Source organism: Urocitellus parryii, chromosome 7, assembly GCF_045843805.1.
Source record: "Urocitellus parryii isolate mUroPar1 chromosome 7, mUroPar1.hap1, whole genome shotgun sequence".
Taxonomy (NCBI): Eukaryota; Metazoa; Chordata; class Mammalia; order Rodentia; family Sciuridae; genus Urocitellus; species Urocitellus parryii.
In genome coordinates this window covers 60,854,299-60,872,957 of record NC_135537.1, presented here as the reverse complement: position 1 = coordinate 60,872,957, position 18,659 = coordinate 60,854,299, and the positions used below count along the sequence as shown (strand labels likewise).

Sequence of the window (18,659 nt, the reverse complement as noted above, 5' to 3'; positions counted from 1 at the left end):
AAAAAATAAGGAAATAGTAGAGCTTACTTACTATGATTTGTGTTTTTTTTTCATAAGTGATCTAAAAAGTATAATGTTTAAACATACAAACCCTACTAGAAAAATGCCATGGTCACAATTATATGTTGAATGGGTGACAAACTACAACTCTACAATTGTCCATGCTGAGTTACTAGGTGCACTGCTCTTCGGTGAGTCCTGTATGTGCTGACCAACCCCACTCTACCTGGGCACAAACACAGGGACAGTAGCTTCCTCTCTAGCACCTATTAAAGCAAAAAGGTTTTCTTTGTTCTACCTCTTTAAAAGGAAACCAAAATGCACTTGTGAAAAAATTATTCTGTAGCAAGACCTTTGGGAACAATACCGCAGAGTGACCATCAGAGTGAGCTTAGTTGGACATCCTGGGCTGCTCATGTTTCCTGCCTTGGTCTCCATATCCACTGAGTGTTTAGTTGCCTATTGCAGAGGCTTGCAGTGAGGGTAATGAGATGATGCAAAGAAGGGACAAGGCCACACAAATACCAGATGCTCAATCAGGGCTGTATTATTACTGAAAGATGACTTTAAGTGGGTTGATTCTGGCTGTTCTATTAAGAAAAGTCTATAACATGAGAAGTCACTTCACTTCTTTGGGCTTTCTGGAAACATCTGGTGTCCTTTTTGTTAGTCATCACTTTGAAGGAGGGCCTGGGATCCCACTTTTATCTCTACTAGGAATTCACTCATTCTTATAAATTTCATTTTTTTAATTTTCAGATTTCTCTTATGAATCAGATATTATTTCTTTAGATTAAACAGTACCTTGCTATCTTGCCAAACATCTAGAAGTCTAAGAGCAAAGAAAATGATATCTTTCCCTCTCCTTTTGTCCACCTTTATGACATTATCATCTCCTGCTCTATCTCCTTAATTTATCTCTTCTGCCCCACAAGTCTCCTGTAACATTCCTTCAGATAGCAGCACCTGGGCCAGAGGATATAAGCACAGGCAGGTAAAGAGCCACAAGAGCTAGAACTGTCTCTGAGGTGAGCTTCAGGGACCAGTGTTTGAGAAGGTTCCATAGGAAGCAAATGCATGAGTAGTTTCAAACTTAAGAAATGTATCACTCAAATGATTACCTTCGTGATGATGCCTCTTAGCATAGGACACAGATTCCCCTTCATGCTGTGCATGGAACTTCTGAATGCACCTTCTCACCAGATCTTCCCAGCCTGGTTTCATGGCTGCTCTCATGGTGCTAGTGTCCAGAGAAGTGATCTTGCCTGTGAGTTAATAGTAGGCATTATACTTACATTCTCATGTATTTTTTTTATGGAAATAATTAAATTTTAAAAACACCCAATTCTCTTATAGTTATCCCTCAATATCTGTTGAGGACTGGTTCTGGGACCTACCCAAGGATACCAAAATCCACGGATGCTACTCAAGTCCTATATATGAAGTGGCCAAGTATGTGAATATAACCTATTCATATCCTCCATATATATTTTTTCCCCTTTCTTTCCATTACTAGGAATTAAACCTGGGCTTTACCACTGAGCTACATCCCCAGGCCTTTTAATTTTGAGATAGAGTCTCAATAGACTGTCCAGGCTGGCCTTGAACTTATGTTCCTTCTGACTCAGTCTCTCTTGTTGCTGAGATTAGAGGTGAGTGCCACTGCACCCAGTTCCCTATACTTTAAGTCATCTCTAGATTCTTTCCTAACACAATGTAAATGCCAAGTAAATATCTGTTATACTGTATTGTTTAAAAGAATAATGATAAGAAAAAAGTCTGCACATGTTCAGTTTAGACTTTTTCCCCTTGAATATTTCTGATTCGTGGTTGGTGGAATCCAGATGCAGAACCCATGGCTAGAGGGTTCCTGGCTGTATTGGGAATTAGATAGCTCAAATAAAAAGACCAAAAGGGTGTATAATGAGGCTTTCTCCTCTCTCTGTTCTTCCAGCTTTTATACTTCTACCCCAGCAAGCAATCACCATTATCATCTTCCTGATAGTCTTTTAAATATATTTGTTGCATTTACAAATATCTAAGTATTCTGAAATGATTTCTTTGGTCTTCTTTGTAAGAAAATTTACCTTGAAGATCCTGGCGAGTAGTAAAACTTTCTGATGAGGGAAGAACGGGCCTTTCCTTCATGGGGACTCTTCTTGCCACACAAATCAAGCAAGACTGCAAATCTTAAATCATATATATATATTCATGTTTATCATATTAGGCTTTTTTAGTGATTCAAACAAACTTGAATACTTATGACAGTACACACCTTGTAAATCAGTAAGGGAGAGAATGAGAAAATACTATGTATCTCAGCTTGTCACTGTCTTTATTCTCTCTTCAACTACAGTGGGAGATGGCTGCAGGAGGGGGGGGTGTGCTATGTAGGATGAGGTGGAAGCAGAGGATGAACTAAGCAATGTGTCATAGAAGTATATTTACTATAAACAGTTAACAATCAGAAACGAATTCCCCAGTGAAGAAATGAATATTTCTGAAGTGAATAGAATCCTTTCTTATTAAATGGCTGAAAGTAACAACCAGCTCAATTCATAATAAAATATAAAATGATGAAAATTAAAATCTGATACTCTGCTTTGTCATGGGTTGATTCTTGAGTTTTAGGTTTATCATGATATGAGAAAACTAGACATACTTTCTACCAAACCATGTAGGTGACCCTACAATGGCAATGAAAATTTAAAACTAAGAATATAAATTGAGTTAGGATGCAGATTCAGAGACAAATCTCAGGGTATCTAGAAAATTTAGTGTCCAACAGAATAGCTGCATTACAGTTCAGATTTTTGGCCATGGCTAGTTTCTCACACCATGAGCAGTTGTAGTTGGATACAATACCTTTATTTATTTATTTATTTTTATGTGGTGCCGAGAATCAAACTCACTGCTTCGCATGTGCTAGATGAGTGCTCTAATGCTGAGCCACAACCTTAGCCCCTCATATTTTTTTTTAATGTGTCTTTTTCTTTCTTTCTTTTTTTTTTTTTTTGTGGTACTGGAGATTGAATTCAGAGGTATTTTACCACTGAGATATGTCTCAAGCCCTTTTTATTTTGAGACAGGGTCTCACTGTGTGCCCAGGCAGGCCTGGAACTTGTAATTCTCCAGCCTCAGCCTCCTGAGTAGCTGAGATTACAGGCCTGGTGTCTTCTGATCACTTTATACCTTTGATTTAAGATTGCTGGGAGTTTCATGAAATATATCAGGAAACAGCTGGTATCTCAAAATATAATTATCATCTGGGCTGATGGTTCACCAGGTTTGATTCCCAACACCAGAATTTGTTTTTTTAAAATAAGAATTGAAAACCTATCATCTTTACCAAAATGAAAGCTAAAGTTCTGGGCACTTAATATGAGATAAACATCTTTCTAACCACTTTACAGGTTATTAACTCATATGATCCTCTAATAACTCTGAGGCAAGTAGTTGCAGTATTTCCATTTAACAGAGAAAGCCAAAGAACCAAAGTTTTAAGAAACTTGCCCAACATCACACAAAACTTTGGAGAAGCCAGGATTCAGACCTAAGCATACCCTGGCTCAGAAACACTGCTCTTATGCTCACTTGTTAACATACAGCATATGATTTTAGACATACTAAAAAAGTTTAGATATAAAACTGAGTTAATTTATTTTATTTCTTTTGTGGTACTGGGAATTAAACCCAGGAGCATTCTGCTTCTAAACTATATCCCAGTCCTTTGTTCAAATTTTATTTTGAGACAGAGTCTTACTAAGTTGCCCAGGTTGGCCTAAAACTTGTGAATCTCTTGCCTCAGCCTCCCAAGTAGCTGGGATTACAGGTGTTTGCCACCACACCCAGATGTATCTTTTTTTTTTTTTTTTTTTTTTTTAACTACTGAAACACACCTCCAGTCCTTTTCTTTCTTTCTTTTTCTTTTTTTTGAAAAAGGTTCTTGCTAAGTTGCTTAGGCTAGTCTCAAACTTGTGACCCTCCTACCTCAGCCTTCCATGTCGGTGGCATTACAGGTGTGTTACCATGCCCAGCAGCAGAACCTTTTTAATGGTGCTTTAGAATATTATTATGGAAAAATTAGCAGCCTTTACTCTTGTTGTATAAAATAGAATAAAATAGTTTGATGTTCCATACTTAAGCAAAAGCTTAATTCTGAAGTACTATGTATCATCTACAATGGCTCTAATAATTCCTTTCCAATAACAATTAAATTAAATTTAAAAATATTCACAGACTTTAAATTATAAGTATTAAATAACTAGTATTCAATGGCAATTACAGTTTGGGCACATTCACTTGAACCTTATATTCTGATGCTGATACTGGTGATTTCACTTGATAATAAACTGATACTAGAGAGGTTCAGGTCCAGAGGTCACAGCCACAGAGTTGGTAAGTGGCTGACTTAGGAGTTGGTCTATCTGATTATATAGCCCTCCTCTAGTGGTCAGAAACATCCCCCCAGTAACTTTTCCCCTTCTGCTACACATACAGAATGCATTGTTTAACACTGAGAGTTAATGCATTGTTTAACTACAGAGAGTGTCATTTTGCTATGAGGAATGGCTTGCTTAGAGGGTGGGATCACTGGGGATACTACATCAACAGTTCTTTGTGGGGAACAGCCTAGTGAGCTGAAACCTCTCTATCTTTTCTTAAGCACCATTCTATTATTGCCCATTGTGAACCTGGTGTCCATGGGTGAGATATACAGATTCTAGTAGTCCCTTTTAAGTAGTATGAAGAAAATATTTTTTGTACTTGTGTGCATCTTTCTAGGGCAGTGGTACCCAGTTTACATTAATGCCCAAAGAAAACTCTAGATGTCTAAATGTTAACCACTGTCAGAGGTACACTAATACAGTAGTCACTAGTCACATGTGGCTATTTAAATTTAGTAGAAAAATTAGGCCCCCTACTTGCACTATTGACATTTCAAATGTTTGATAGCTGCATGTAGATAGTGGTTGCCATTCTGGACACTGAAGATATGTCACCTCATCACTGCAGAAAATTTTACTGGCCAGCACTTTGTAGAGACTTAAAAATTCTTATTTATCTCCCAAAATAAGAAAAAAAAAAAAAAAAAAAAAACAAAGATCCTGCTTCTAAATTTTTCTTTGGGTGACTACTAGTTTTAGATTATTAAATGTGAAAGAAGTAGCACAGGAGTAAATACATAAACATATAACATGTCCTGAACGTTTTGTCTGACCTTCTCCTTCTTCTTTGATGGACTTTGGTTGAGAGACAGCAAAGCACTGCATAGTTTCATACTTCTGGTGTGCTTCCTGGTTATCATGACCTTCTTCTTCTGAATCAGGTAAAGGTTTTACCAGCATCCGGCAGTTGAAGGTATGGCTGTTCCGCCTAGGAGGTTCGCCAGACCAAGATCCCCCATTCACTGACAAGGCAAAAGCAACCCAATATTATAAAGAACAAACATCAGATTCACAGCTGCTGAATTATCAAAATGGTGGAGGAAAAAAAGAGTTATTTTACTTGAACATAGTGCTTTATGCATTTATAAGTACTTTCAATATGCATTTAAGTACTTTCTTGATTTAACAGTTTAATAATTAGGAAACATTTGGGGATTTTCAAAATGTCTTCTACAGTCCTTGCTCTTCACTCTGACTACTTTCCTTCAAGTTAATGCCTCGATTATTTACTACTAGAAAACCATGGTTCTTATTTTTGGGGTTTCCCATCTTTGATTTCTTGGAAATTTACTTCAATCTACTTGCATTCCAGTTTTAGAAGCATTACCCCCCCTCCCACCACACACACTCAAAACTATATAAATGGCGTCAACTATTACATGCATAGTTTTTTTTTTTCAAAGAATTTGGACTTGCAGTCAGGAATATGAAGGCCATTTCACATAAGTCAAGACCTCACGGATTAGTCCCATCTCATCCATCTAAGCAGATCTTGCACATTCCCCAACTCCTCCCGATATCCCACCACTCAGTCCCATGTGGATACATGCTCCTGCTGCTACCCTACCTAAAATCTCAGGCTGTCTCCATTTGTCCCTCCAAAGGTACTCATGTACTATGGCTAGGATCCTCTGTAATAAATACTTCACCAATTACAGACACCCCACAATACCTCCTCTTACAGATATTTCTTTACTAACATTTTACAGAATTTTAGTGTATACTTTGTAACTTGATGTTTCTGAATTAGTCTTATAGTCTTTCTTCTTTTGTGTAAACTTCTTCAAGAAGACTGAAAAATCCTTGAAGACACAGTTGTTAATGTATTTCTTTTCAAGTGAAAAACTACTTTACAATCTTCTATTTTAATATCAAAACTAAAGAATGTATATATTATTTCAAGAAAGAGATATTGAACTAAAGGAAAGACATAATTTTTCAAAAATACATTAGAGAAAACAATAAAAGATATAAAAGAATGACTGATTTAGGGTATTAAAGGATGTTTACAAACTAGATGAAAAAAAAGGATTCCCGTACAAGTGTTCAACTATTAGAAAAGCCAAAATCAGAATCAATACTAACTCATTTTAGGGCTCTCTTCACCATTCCCATATTTTATCTAAAACTTTTAGGACTAGCAGGACAGTGAAATAGGGGATAAAACTAGGGTGAGCCATATGAAAAGCAAATATGCCCTCCAAAGTCACTAGATAGAGAGCACCTTGGACTATAGTTGTTATAGTAAACCCAGTGCCAAATCCATGGATACTAACTATAGAGGAATGAAAAAGAAAGAAACCCTAGAAAGAAAATTTTTTAAAAAATCAGTTAATTGTAAGAAATTATTTTAAACTTATAAAGGGAACCACATATAGCTTTATGTCTCTGCAGACATTTGTTAAGTTTATTTCAGTAAGAGCATTTGTAAAGCTTATTTACATAATGGAGACTATGTAGAGCAATCTAAAATGATAGGGAAAGCTGGGTGTGGTGGTATATGCCTGTAATCCCAGTGACTTGGGAGGCTGAGGCGGGAGGATTGCAAGATGAATAAAATAAAACAAAATAAATAAAATAAAATGATAGGGAAAAGAGAATTCTTAACTAATTCTGGTTAATAAATAAGTTGAAAAATTTTTAAAAAAGGTACACTATAAAGTAAGGCAAACAGCTCTTTCAATAAGTGAATTAGTAAGTACAGGTCCTTTGAGGAAGTCATGAAATCACTGAAGAGATCTTAAAAAAAACATTAGTTATGTGAAATAACAAATCCATTTTCTTGCTCATTTACTAGTAAATATAATAAAGGGATCCCACACAAATATTCATATCCTTTGTATTACTGTTGCAGTCACTTTGAACAAAGGGTTATCTTTAGGCAAAAGCTAGCCAGAGTGGAATTTGAAAATGATCTTTTCCTATTTACCATGCTAACAATAAGACCAGCTAATATAAATAGTCTAAGAAAAAGAACAGAAATACTTGCCAACTCAGGACCTGACCTTATTCTGTATTAAAATATGCACATCTTTTTATCCGTGAAGATGTTCTTAGCATCATCAGTTTAAGTGAGAATATTTAAAAAAGAACCACTGAGTAAGTGGGAACAGCATACTCTTAAGGCGGCAGCTAAGGTGGGTCCATGCTGTGAATCATCCACTTTAAAATGTGGCCCTTAATCATCACACACACTTTTGGGTAGCATCTCTAAAATAAGATGAAGAAGTTAGGAAATTTGAGACAGAGTGAATGGCTAAGGAGGCAGTGCCTGGCAGTGACACATGCTGAGCCACTAGTGAGTCTCAAAGAGCCGATCTGGGGCTATTAGGCTGATACCCTGGAACATCCATGCCACTTGTTCCTTAGGGTGTGATTTTTAGAATATCATACATACATACATCATAACCTTTTCACATACAGGACTCAAAATGAGCTGAATTTCAAACTTCTCATGACCTTTTACTTCTCTATAAAAATGGACAAATTTGAGCTGGCATTGGCCAGGATGTGGCAATTTTTCACCTTCTTAAAAAAAGACTAAAAACAAACTCCATGCAAATAGTTGCCATGAACACTTCCCATCTGAATCATTTTCATGTACTTAAATATAGGGTCAAATGATCATTCATTCAAGATGAGCATCTGAAGATGTGCTTTTTCCCAAGACTTCTAAAGCTTAAATATTTAACACAAGTGCCTCTTAAACAAATGAACAAACAAACAACAACAACAAACCCTATCAGGTCACTCTTATCCCCAACTGATGACTGCAGTTCTATTTTACCCATTCCAATCAAGACAACGTGAGTAAGAGGGATGCGAGAGGAAGGAGAGGGTGGCCCAGCAGACAATCATTTACCTATAGACTTTGGCAGCAGGTTTTTGACAAATTCAGTGTGGTCCCCAACATGCAGGATGCTATATACACTTTTGTTCATCAGCTCTTCTTGGTTATACCTTAGATACTGTGTCACATTCTCTGAAACAAACACCACGTTGCCTTCCAGGTTCACTACAAAGAAGAACCCATCCAGGGCCTAAGGGAAAATTTTGACACAAATTATGTTAGAAAGGATGCAACAAAAAATTATATGCAATTGCTAAGAAGGGAGTGATCTCTTTAAGGTAAAATGCTTAATTCACCAGTAGAGAGAAAAGAGATCTCCCTTGCCCCTTTCCTAGTTTTCAGAAACAATTAACACATTTTCTCTTGTGAAATAGAAATTATTCCATCTTAGTCAGTGGGAGACAGCCCACTACATCACGGTTTCTTGTCACAAACTAACACTAATTCTGTTAATTTATCAGGAGATAATTATTGCCAAATAAGTGTACAGGTGTTTACCTACATTTTCAAAATGAGATTAACGTATATTGGGCCAAGAACAGCTTTCATGTTACTATACAATACACAGTCATTTTGCTCTATAGTTTTTCATCTTATAATAAGAGGAGGTGGTCAGTGATAATTTTTTCTCAGTTTAAAAATAAATATTAAGGGAAAAAATACCCAAATTTTATTCCTTTTAAAGCTACCAGAGTTTAAGCAAAAAGAATTAGAGGTAAACTCAGGTTCTCAAAGAAATATTAGTCCTTTATTGTTTGGTGTGTGTGTGGGGGAAGGGGGGGAAGGTAGGAAAAGGTCCCTGATTTGGCCATGGGACTTTGGCACACAGTCTGTGGTTATACACTAGATTATCAGGTGGATTCCTAAATTACCTACAGAGCAGTAGCATGCTTCTTGCAATGGTTCATAGTCTCACTCTTTATTTCATTTCAATTTAGATTAGGGAAAGGGATGAGGAACTTAATATCATTTCAGAAAATAAAGATAATATTACTAGCTATTGTGAATGTTTACTGTGCCTTATACACATTGTGCCTCATTAATATTTTCAACTCGGGGAGGAATGTTTATCTTCACCAATTTACAGTAGAGAACACTGGGGCTGGAAGAGGTTAAGTGAATGTCCAAGTTAGTGGCAGGGATATGAAACCAGGCAGAACTTATTTGAAAGTTCATGGCTCAGGGACTAGGCAGCAGGGTGCTCTCTTCCACTGTTTACTGCTATTTTTTCTCACGTCTGCATTGGCAGCAAAAAGGCTGGTGGGTTCAGTGAGTTTCTCCTGGTTACATTGTCCTTCTTTTTCCTTTTAGAGTCTTACTGATCAGAGCCCTGTTGTAATGGGTCAGATGAATGATCAGGATAAGGAAAAGCTTGATGTTCATCAGGGCCACCTGGTATAGTCAGTTTATACCATTTAGTTTCCTCAGGATATAAGTTTGTTATTATTTCTAACATGAATGTACATGGGTATGTACATGTAGGATGGGGCCTGAAATGTTTACTTTCTCCCTAATTTGTTTTTTCTTTATTATTTAACAGGTTCCTAACTTTGTGAGCTTAGAATACATGCCATCTTTGTTGTTGTCATTCTTTTTAGTTATACATGACAGTAGGACGTATTTTTACATGCCATTAAATTCTGTTTAACACAAAACTAAGTACTTTCTCAAACTAAAACTGATTATAGAGACCAGTGAGAGGTTCCCCTTCAAGAAAGACGTAACACTACTTGGTTTTAGGTTTTTCTTAAATATTCTGTCAGTTTTTCTCACTGTAGGCTAGTGCTAGCCCATGAGAACTGTGTGCCAAATGTGTGCACCAGCATGAGGGACAGGAAAGTAGCCAGTTGATTAGCTATGTACCAGTGTCCCCTTTAAATTCACTACTTTAAATACACATTCAACAGGGATTTTCATAATCAGATTACCTATAGTTTACTTCTGAAAGTGTTATGTTGTTTTCTACTGCTTTCTATTATGGTGAAAAGACTGATCTGTTGCCTAATTATTTCATCTCATAAAACTGTTTGTGTTTTTATAAAGCTCACCATGATATGCTCTGATGAAAAAAGCTGACATTTGGTTTTGTTGCCTAGCAACCACTATGCTATGATGCAAGCATGAGTGTGCATCTATGCCTAGAAACAGCTCCGAGAGAACGTTTTCTCTGTTTAAATGATTACCCATCAACAGGGATAGATTTAAATTTAAACCATAAGTCACTAGATTCAAGCACTAGCTGCCTAATATATTCAGCACTAAAATCCTGCTACATAGGTACTTGCTTAATACACTGTATTCTGAGATTATTTTGAAACAAACAAACAAAAATGTTGGTTTGATTTTATGAGATCAGGCCCACTACCACCCAGCAATCTGATTTCTTCAATTAATGAACTCACTTTCAAAAGGCTTGAGTCACACAGTCTAGTAGCTACTCCGAAGTATTTTTTTTTAGAAGCCTCAAAAGTATTCCTAGGAGTTTCCACTCTAAATTTTTCCCTCCAGACATAATAAATACACAGGTATATGGAAATTTCCCAATTGTAACAATTTAGATTATCATAATTTTCATATCAATTTTATTTGTAATTCAAAAGTTTTTCCAATGGAAATTATCTACTTGCTTTCATGTAATTCTAAACAGTCCACTTAGTTTTTATTATTTGCTGCTAAGATCCAAGTGGGAAGCAGCACTCTGGGCCCCTCCACTGCCTCCATGAGTATGGAAAATCAGGTTAAGTGTGTTTTTGTCTTTTCCTTGGAAATTGTGGTTGAATGTTTTCAAGCTAGTGATTCAAGAGAAGATAAACAAGAGCCAACACAGGGTCATTTAAAGCCTTTTGGCCAGCAGGTCCAGCCCCAGGGGATGAATTTTGTCATTTCTAAATACAAAGACCTGGTCAGATCTTTAATCTTCTCTGTCTCTCCCTCACCTCCCACCCCCAATTATATGGCAGATTTTCACAGAATTAGATTTTCTAAAAATAAAAATCATCTTATGCACCAACTAAAAAAAGGGGGTGGGGTGATAAGGTTGAGAGAGCATTAGTTATCTTTGTCTTAAAAACACTAATTTCTTATATATGGGAGGCTGCTGCAGCCAGCAGATCTAGAATGATGCTGCTGCAAAGCTTCTGGCCTCGAAGTGCTTTTCAGCCTCACCATATTACCAGATGAGCAAATTATCCTAAGAAACAACATAATTTATGTTTCCAGGTTCCTGTTTCTTGTTATATATTCACTGGCATTTTTCCTCTCATCTTACTATAGCCTACATCTTGAACTTTAATTTTGGAACAGGTAGAGCAAAACATTTGATGTTTAGTACTAGTTAATAAAATAGGAAAACTGGATGCTACAAATTCTGAACAGTAGCTGGTCACAAAGCTTTCCAAAGTTAACAAAGAAGAGGTCCACACTTTTGTTTATCCTAGAAGTTCCTTCAGCTTAGTATTTCAATTTTCATGTTTATGAGATAAATGAGCTAGTTTGAAGTAGCATACATAAAAACACAAACTCTTTGGTTCTAAATTAAAAAAAATGAATTATAAGAGAAATCATTTAACATGCAATTCTGTTCTAACTACTTCAAGTGTACTTATACCTATTGGTTCTAAAATTTTTACTTGTACATATAGACCTAGGAAAACGGCTTATATAAAATGTAATAGGAGTTTGGGAAATATTTCACACTAAAATATAATAGGACCTGTGAATATAGTTTTCTAAAACCTGTCAATTTATATTATAATCTAGTTAATTTAATTCTATATTGTTTATTTCAAAAATACATATGCTCACACAAAGAGCCAGAACACAGGTACATACACGCATACTACTAAGGACATGATGTTGTAGTATTAGTGCAGATTTTTCTTAAGTGATATTCACCCGTAATAAAAAAAAAAAATCACATGAAGGTCAAAATTTTGAAATAAAGAACCAAAATGAGGGTAAGATACCTCCAGCATCATAGGCCCCAATGCATCCTTGTCGATGACGCCTTGCCCTGTAGATGACACATCTGACTTCTGCACTTCATCTATGTTGGCAGCTGCTGCTTTCTCTGCAACAAACATAAGTATGAATTAAATGGTGGTGCTATTTCAAGGGCAGAGTGACACAGAAATATTTTTATTATAGTGATTTAAAAAAACTCAAATGGGATCAGATATACCTATAAAAGAGAGCACATCCACACTGCCCCTGGACAAGAGAAGCATCTTGAAGTAGAAACTTAAGTAGACATTATTTAAAAAGTTAAGTAGACGTTAACTTTTCACCTCCAGAGCCTGTGGCTCTTTCAGACTGCTAAGAAAATGAGTTTAGAGGTTTCGTGCCAGTCCCTGACAGATACTTTTTCTAGATTATGAAACTGCTATATACTATGACACAACTGGTTTCTACTCAAGAGATTCCCCAAACTAGGATAAAGGAGGGTCTGTTATTCAAAATTTAATGGCATATTCTGAGATATATTTGCACACATTTGAAGAAGAAATAACAAAGACCTGCTATGGCTGCCCCCACTTGACTCCACAAGGCCTTCCTTGAGTCTTACTGTTCTACTTTTGCCACATTCACCTTTAAAGTGACTGGGAAGATCTAGTCCCTACCTTATCCAAGGGATTTCATGATTTAAAGCAGAGGGAAGAGGAACCCTGTCCAGCTTTCAGGGAATGTCAACAGCTGTCCTTTGATCTAACAGAGGTGCCTGGCCCATGCTCCTGGACTGAAACTCTAAGGAAGCTTTCAGACCTACATGGCCAGGAGCCATTCTACTATGGATAACACTATTTTATAAAAAAGCTCACAGGAGAGAGATGCATATTTATCAAGATATGTGTAAACTAGTTATTTCTAGAGCACCAAAAGAGTTTAAAGTGTAATAGATATATATCAACAACTTGCTAGAAAAACAATGCACCAATTATTTGTACCTGAATAAATTATATCCTTATTTACACTGCATGTTATCATCGTAATGAAAATGCAAAAAAAAAAAAAAAAAAAAACAACAAAACACCCAAAAAACCTTGTAACTCAATTTAGCACTCATAATCAATCTGCTTTCCTGAGCTTGGTAATGGGCGATGGGGGATTTTATACAATATTTTTAAAATCTGTAAAGTCTAGTTTGTGGAATCTAGAAATAATTAGGAATCATTCAGATTCTCCAAATCTTGTTGCTCCCAAGCTTCCATGACGCATATTTATCAGTGAAAAGGGAAGATGACTTGTGTAATTCAAGTGCAAACTCAGCCACTTGGTAGAAGTACAATTCACAGCAAAACACTTTTAAGGCTTTGGTTTCCTTATCTCCTTTTGGATGTCAAATTGGATCAAGAACAAAGGGAATGATAGATAAAATACACTTTAAAAACTACAAAAACTTCATACATTTGGTCACAGAACTGTTTTGTATTGTGAGAGCTTAGTAGGAGAAACTGAGCTGTTTGCCTCTGTATATCCTCAGAATTGTCTTTCCTGAAAAACTAAGAAAATTTAAAACAAAAAACTATGAAGCTGTTTATAAATCTATTAGGCTACAGTATTTGTATTTACTGCTTCTTTACTGAACTCCATGTGTAATTTCTTTGTAGAACTATCATAAGCAGATTGTACCTAATTTTTCAACTACTCTGCTACCTTCCATATTTACTTCCTTAGATCTAAAAAATTGTGACTATCTATAAATAGATATGACTTGTCCAGTAGCATTCATAGCTCAATACCATGCAGACGTGTCAATCCTTAACTTTCTTTTGGCCACATTCCCTGGTCCTTCACTACTAGGTCCTGGCTCTCTGTGGGTGTGGACTCGCCCCAATTCCTGAGCCAGTCCTTCCAGAGAAGGAGATATCAAGGTTCTCCAGTGAGAGGACATAGGACTGGCTCAGCTGATTATAGCATGTCTCCTCTTCCCTCCATTTTTTCATGGCCCAAAGATCCAGAATAATAAATGTACAAAGGAACATATCTTCTGTCTTTTGGCCAGTTCACCTCTGAGCCAGAAATTTTTCCTTAGGTTCTGCTCACTTTCACATCTGCCAATACCGAGTCAGGACTTAAGCCATCACCTCCCTCACCTAATTCTGGTGGACATTTTGCTGACAGGCTGGCCTGGACTTTTCTCATATATCACACTGATATTCATGGAATCCCCCTGGAGGTGAACAGGGCTTGTACCTCTTAAATGGCCTGCATTATGAAGGTCCTTGCATGCCTCAGATTAAAGGCTGCATGAACTTCATCAGTACCAAATCTCAAAATCCATGGTACTGATATTATGAACATATGTGATCCTGCACATTTTCATTTATTTTTTTTGTCTTTAGTATGGTGGCAGTCAGTGTGGAGGAGCAAGTCTGTAGCCTTTGCTTTGCATTCTCACCATCTACAGATGTACCATTCTCCTACCAGAAACATCCTTCAGCAGCAGCAGTGATTCTTAAATTGGAATGCTGTATGTGAAAAGACCCCTCCCCAGGGTGTCTGCCAGAATTTGCAGTGGGAGCATGCACACAGATCAAAGGTTTTCCTTGCATGAGAATCTGATACATTCCTAAGGGGTATCCCCATTCTCCTACCTTCTGCAGTTCTAAAACAACACACTATAAGCCAAATTTCATTAAGTGGGGGGACTATCTGAATCCTCTCAACGGCTAATACTGTCCTTATTTTAGAGTAGGTTCTAACTAAACATTTGGCATGCGACTGACAGACTCTCCACCATCACTAATCCCAGGAATAAGTGAAGTTGAAGGTGGGTGGAAAGAGGAACCATTTTCCCACTATTTGCTTTGCTGGCCCTTCAGAGTACAGGGAGAAGACTGGAACAGGGAAGAGGTGAGCAGAGTCAAGGAACCTGAAGGCTAAGGATTCTTGGGGGAGAACTGGTCTTAAATAACAAATCATTTTGTTTTGACATATTAAGTTTCAAGTTATCTCATCTCTCAGGGAGCCAACTTCCATTCTTCCACTATTACAACTTGTCATTTCATTCCTTTCAAAAAATGAATCTGGACTAGGAGTAAAGCTTGGGGTAGAGTGCAAGGCACTAGCTAGGTTCAATCCCCAGTTCTGCCAACAACAAAGAAAAAAAGGAAGGAGGCTAAAGAATGGCCTTAAATTAGGTAATTGCTGGGGGAGAGTGAGAGATAAAGCATCAGTTGCTTATCAAAAGGCAACACTACTGCCATTGGCCCCTAGAAAACCTCACGGTTGTCCTATGATATTCTGATATCACAATAGTTGTGATTTATTGCTTTCTATGGTGTCTATACTATTAATATTTTATGTGGAATTTGTAAAACTTAACAGTAAAATAATTCCATCAGACAGATTCCTAAACAATGATAAGTCCTTATGTCTGAGCATTCTAAATATTCTAGCAACATGCTCAAGCAAAGAATTTCATACTTTTATCAGAAGATATATTGAATCAGGACCAATTTGCATTGTATTTCATTATTAGGAATATACAGATCAGGTATAATTTGGGATAAGGACCTAAAAGTTGAATTAGGAGATGATCTATATCTGATAAAACATGTGTTTAGGGGTACTACTGGAAAATCTGGATAAAAATAATTCCCTGAAAATTATTTATAATAAATTACAAATATGCTTTTTCTCTTTTTCAAAGAACGTATCTTTAAATCTTTAAAAGAAAAACAACAACAACAACAAACAGCATATAAAACATTTAACAGAATGAGCAACCTATCTGAGTAAATGAGGAGGTACAAGAGTGCTTTGGGTGGGTGCTGAGTACACAGCCCGTAGAAGTGGAGTATACAACCCTTGCTGGCTGAAAGCTCACACACTTCAGTCAGGAATCCAAAACAATTATGAGCAAACCAGATGACAACAGTAATGGGCTAAGCTGCAACAAACAATTTTAATTTCACAAAGCACAGAAAAATGGCTGGACATAGCTGAAAATATTTCATGTGCGTTAAAACTGAGCTGGAGTCCACCGGATATGCAAATAGATGGCAACAAGGAAATGGGTGGAAACGGATGTGTGCCACTGGGTCACTAGGAGATCTCAGCCTAGCCTTGGAAATCAATATTTAGGAATACTGACAAAAATTTCATCTAATCTGGAGCTCTAGTAACCTGACTAAAAATGAAACTATAGGGCTGAGGCTGTGGCTCAGTGGCAGAGCACTTGCCTAGCATGCGTGAGGCACTGGGTTGGATCCTTAGCACCACATATAAATAAACCAATCAAAGCATTCTGTCCATCTACAGTTACACACACACACACACAAAAGAAACTACAAATATTTTCACAAGATCAATTTGAAATTATATTAGTGGAACATGGAACATGTGACTTGAAAGAAAACTCCAACTGAGTCTGTAGATTAATTGCAAGAGGATTCTTAAAAAATATTGCAATTTTTACATATATGAAATTTATGTACATTAAAAGAATGAGGAATTTTCATTACTATGTGAACAAAATAAATATGAGCCAAAGGGTAAGAACTTGGGGCATTTTACTCCTGTTCTCAGAAGAATGTTCAGAATATGAATATTTTCTAACCAATTTGTTATCTATTTTTCAATTCTGTACTGAATTTGTGCTTTGATCATTTCTCAATATTAAACATAAATCAATAGTACGAGGAAATAGAAAACACCCAGAAATATGGCTTTACCAAATTAACTGGAATCTAAATTAAACTGGCACTGAATTGAAGCTATTTGGGTACTTTTCATGAAATAACTGCCACTTCTCTTCAATGTTCGGTTAAACCTTGAAATTAAATAGGAGGAGGGGGAAGGTTAGGAGAAGGAAGAAGAGAAGGACTCCTTTGAGAATACACTATTATGTTAACGGGACATATACTGGTATCTTGACAGAGCATTTCAGTAACGAGTATGCTATTTTTATGTTCCAGATAAAAATATGCTTAAATCCTTAGATATATTTATACTTCTGTAAGTACAGCATTACTATACTGAAACACAGTATTTAATATTTTAAAATTAGGCAGTTTTCTCAGCGGTCACAAACTAAATATAGTTTTCTATATTTTGCATCCATTAACCATAAAAATATATTCTGTTACAAAAATATCCTTCAGTAAACTCAACAGTAGAAAGCTAGTCCCAGAGTTTCATATGATCACAACCTTATGAAATTCTCATTATTACAGATGGAACTCTTGAATTGGAGAAAGAGATGCTAAAATTCAATTTTTCAGAGCCTAAGAAAAGATTTCTCCTCTATGTTTTGACTTCATCATGCCTTCCATTATTCTTTTTAGATAAAGAATATGACCTAAGAAAATAATAATGAAAATGATTCTATCCTTTTCTTCATTCCTATTAATTTCTAAAAATCAGAACATAGCTCTTCTTTTTTTTTTTTTTTTTGAGAGCAGCACACTTTACAAATGCAAAACCCTGAGTGGAGAGACTGTCCAAGGATGCCTGTCTAATCTTTCTCTAACTAGCCTTTCCTCCTGAGTGGCTGCTTCAAGAGCAATCCCTCCTGGTCCCCTTCTCCATTTGCCTGCCCTCTAGAAATCCAATACCAATTAATTAAATTTCCAGTTTCAAAGCAAAGAACAAAACCCCATCTCTTTAGGGACTGTGTTAAGATGAATCATACCACAAACTGGGGGGAAAATCATTAATATAATTTTTATATTTTTATAAGTAATTATTATTCATGTTTTCTCTCAGAAAAAAAGGAGAGGTAAATAGGGAAGCATTTGATCTCTATAAATATAAGTGATTTAAAAATACAAGGAAATACTCTTTTGAAGACGCTTGATTAAAATGCTTTTTATCACTGGCATACATACGTATAAATTTCAAAGTAAAATTCCAGTTTTTTGGTGAGAACAGCAATAAATCAAAAATTGATCCTAATGAAAAATTACTTTATCTGTAAAAAAGTACATTAGATATTTGTAAATCATAAAGTAGTGTTTTGTTTTTTTAAAGACCTTTATATATTCTTCTAACACTGACTTTCATTTATCACAGAGTTTATTAGGCAACTGCACTGAGAACACAATCTCAGAGTCTTTCCTCAAAACACTAGGAAAACGGAGTCCCATCCCTTCACAGGGGTGGCAGTCATGGCTCAAGGGACAGCCACATGATTTTTTTAACTCTAGCAGAGCAGTGCCAACCACCACTGATTACTCGGAAACTTATATGTGGTTTCATGCCTGCCCATTACAGGGGAAGGGTGATACTGCCATTATGGCAGAAGCTAATATTCTTTCTTTCTTTCCTTCCTCTTTTTGGATCATCTGAAAAGGCTGCAGGAAAGTTGTGGACATTGGCCTATCTTTTAAAAAAAGTCAGAATTCAAACAAATAGTACTC

General features: G+C 36.4%; 1 protein-coding gene across 3 annotated transcripts in view; it reads right to left on the bottom strand.

Moving 5' to 3' along the window:
- Ncoa2 (nuclear receptor coactivator 2) overlaps positions 1-18,659 on the bottom strand; it is a 263,190-nt gene that overhangs the window by 44,322 nt on the left and 200,209 nt on the right. For all 3 annotated transcript variants that reach the window (XM_026397268.2, XM_077801439.1, XM_077801440.1), the window contains exons 5-9: positions 12,264-12,367; positions 8,311-8,488; positions 5,222-5,410; positions 2,088-2,189; positions 1,122-1,265 (exon numbers count right to left, since the gene is read on the bottom strand). In XM_026397268.2, the coding sequence (XP_026253053.1) occupies positions 1,122-1,265; positions 2,088-2,189; positions 5,222-5,410; positions 8,311-8,488; positions 12,264-12,367 (717 nt within the window). The remainder of the gene's footprint in view (positions 1-1,121; positions 1,266-2,087; positions 2,190-5,221; positions 5,411-8,310; positions 8,489-12,263; positions 12,368-18,659) is intronic.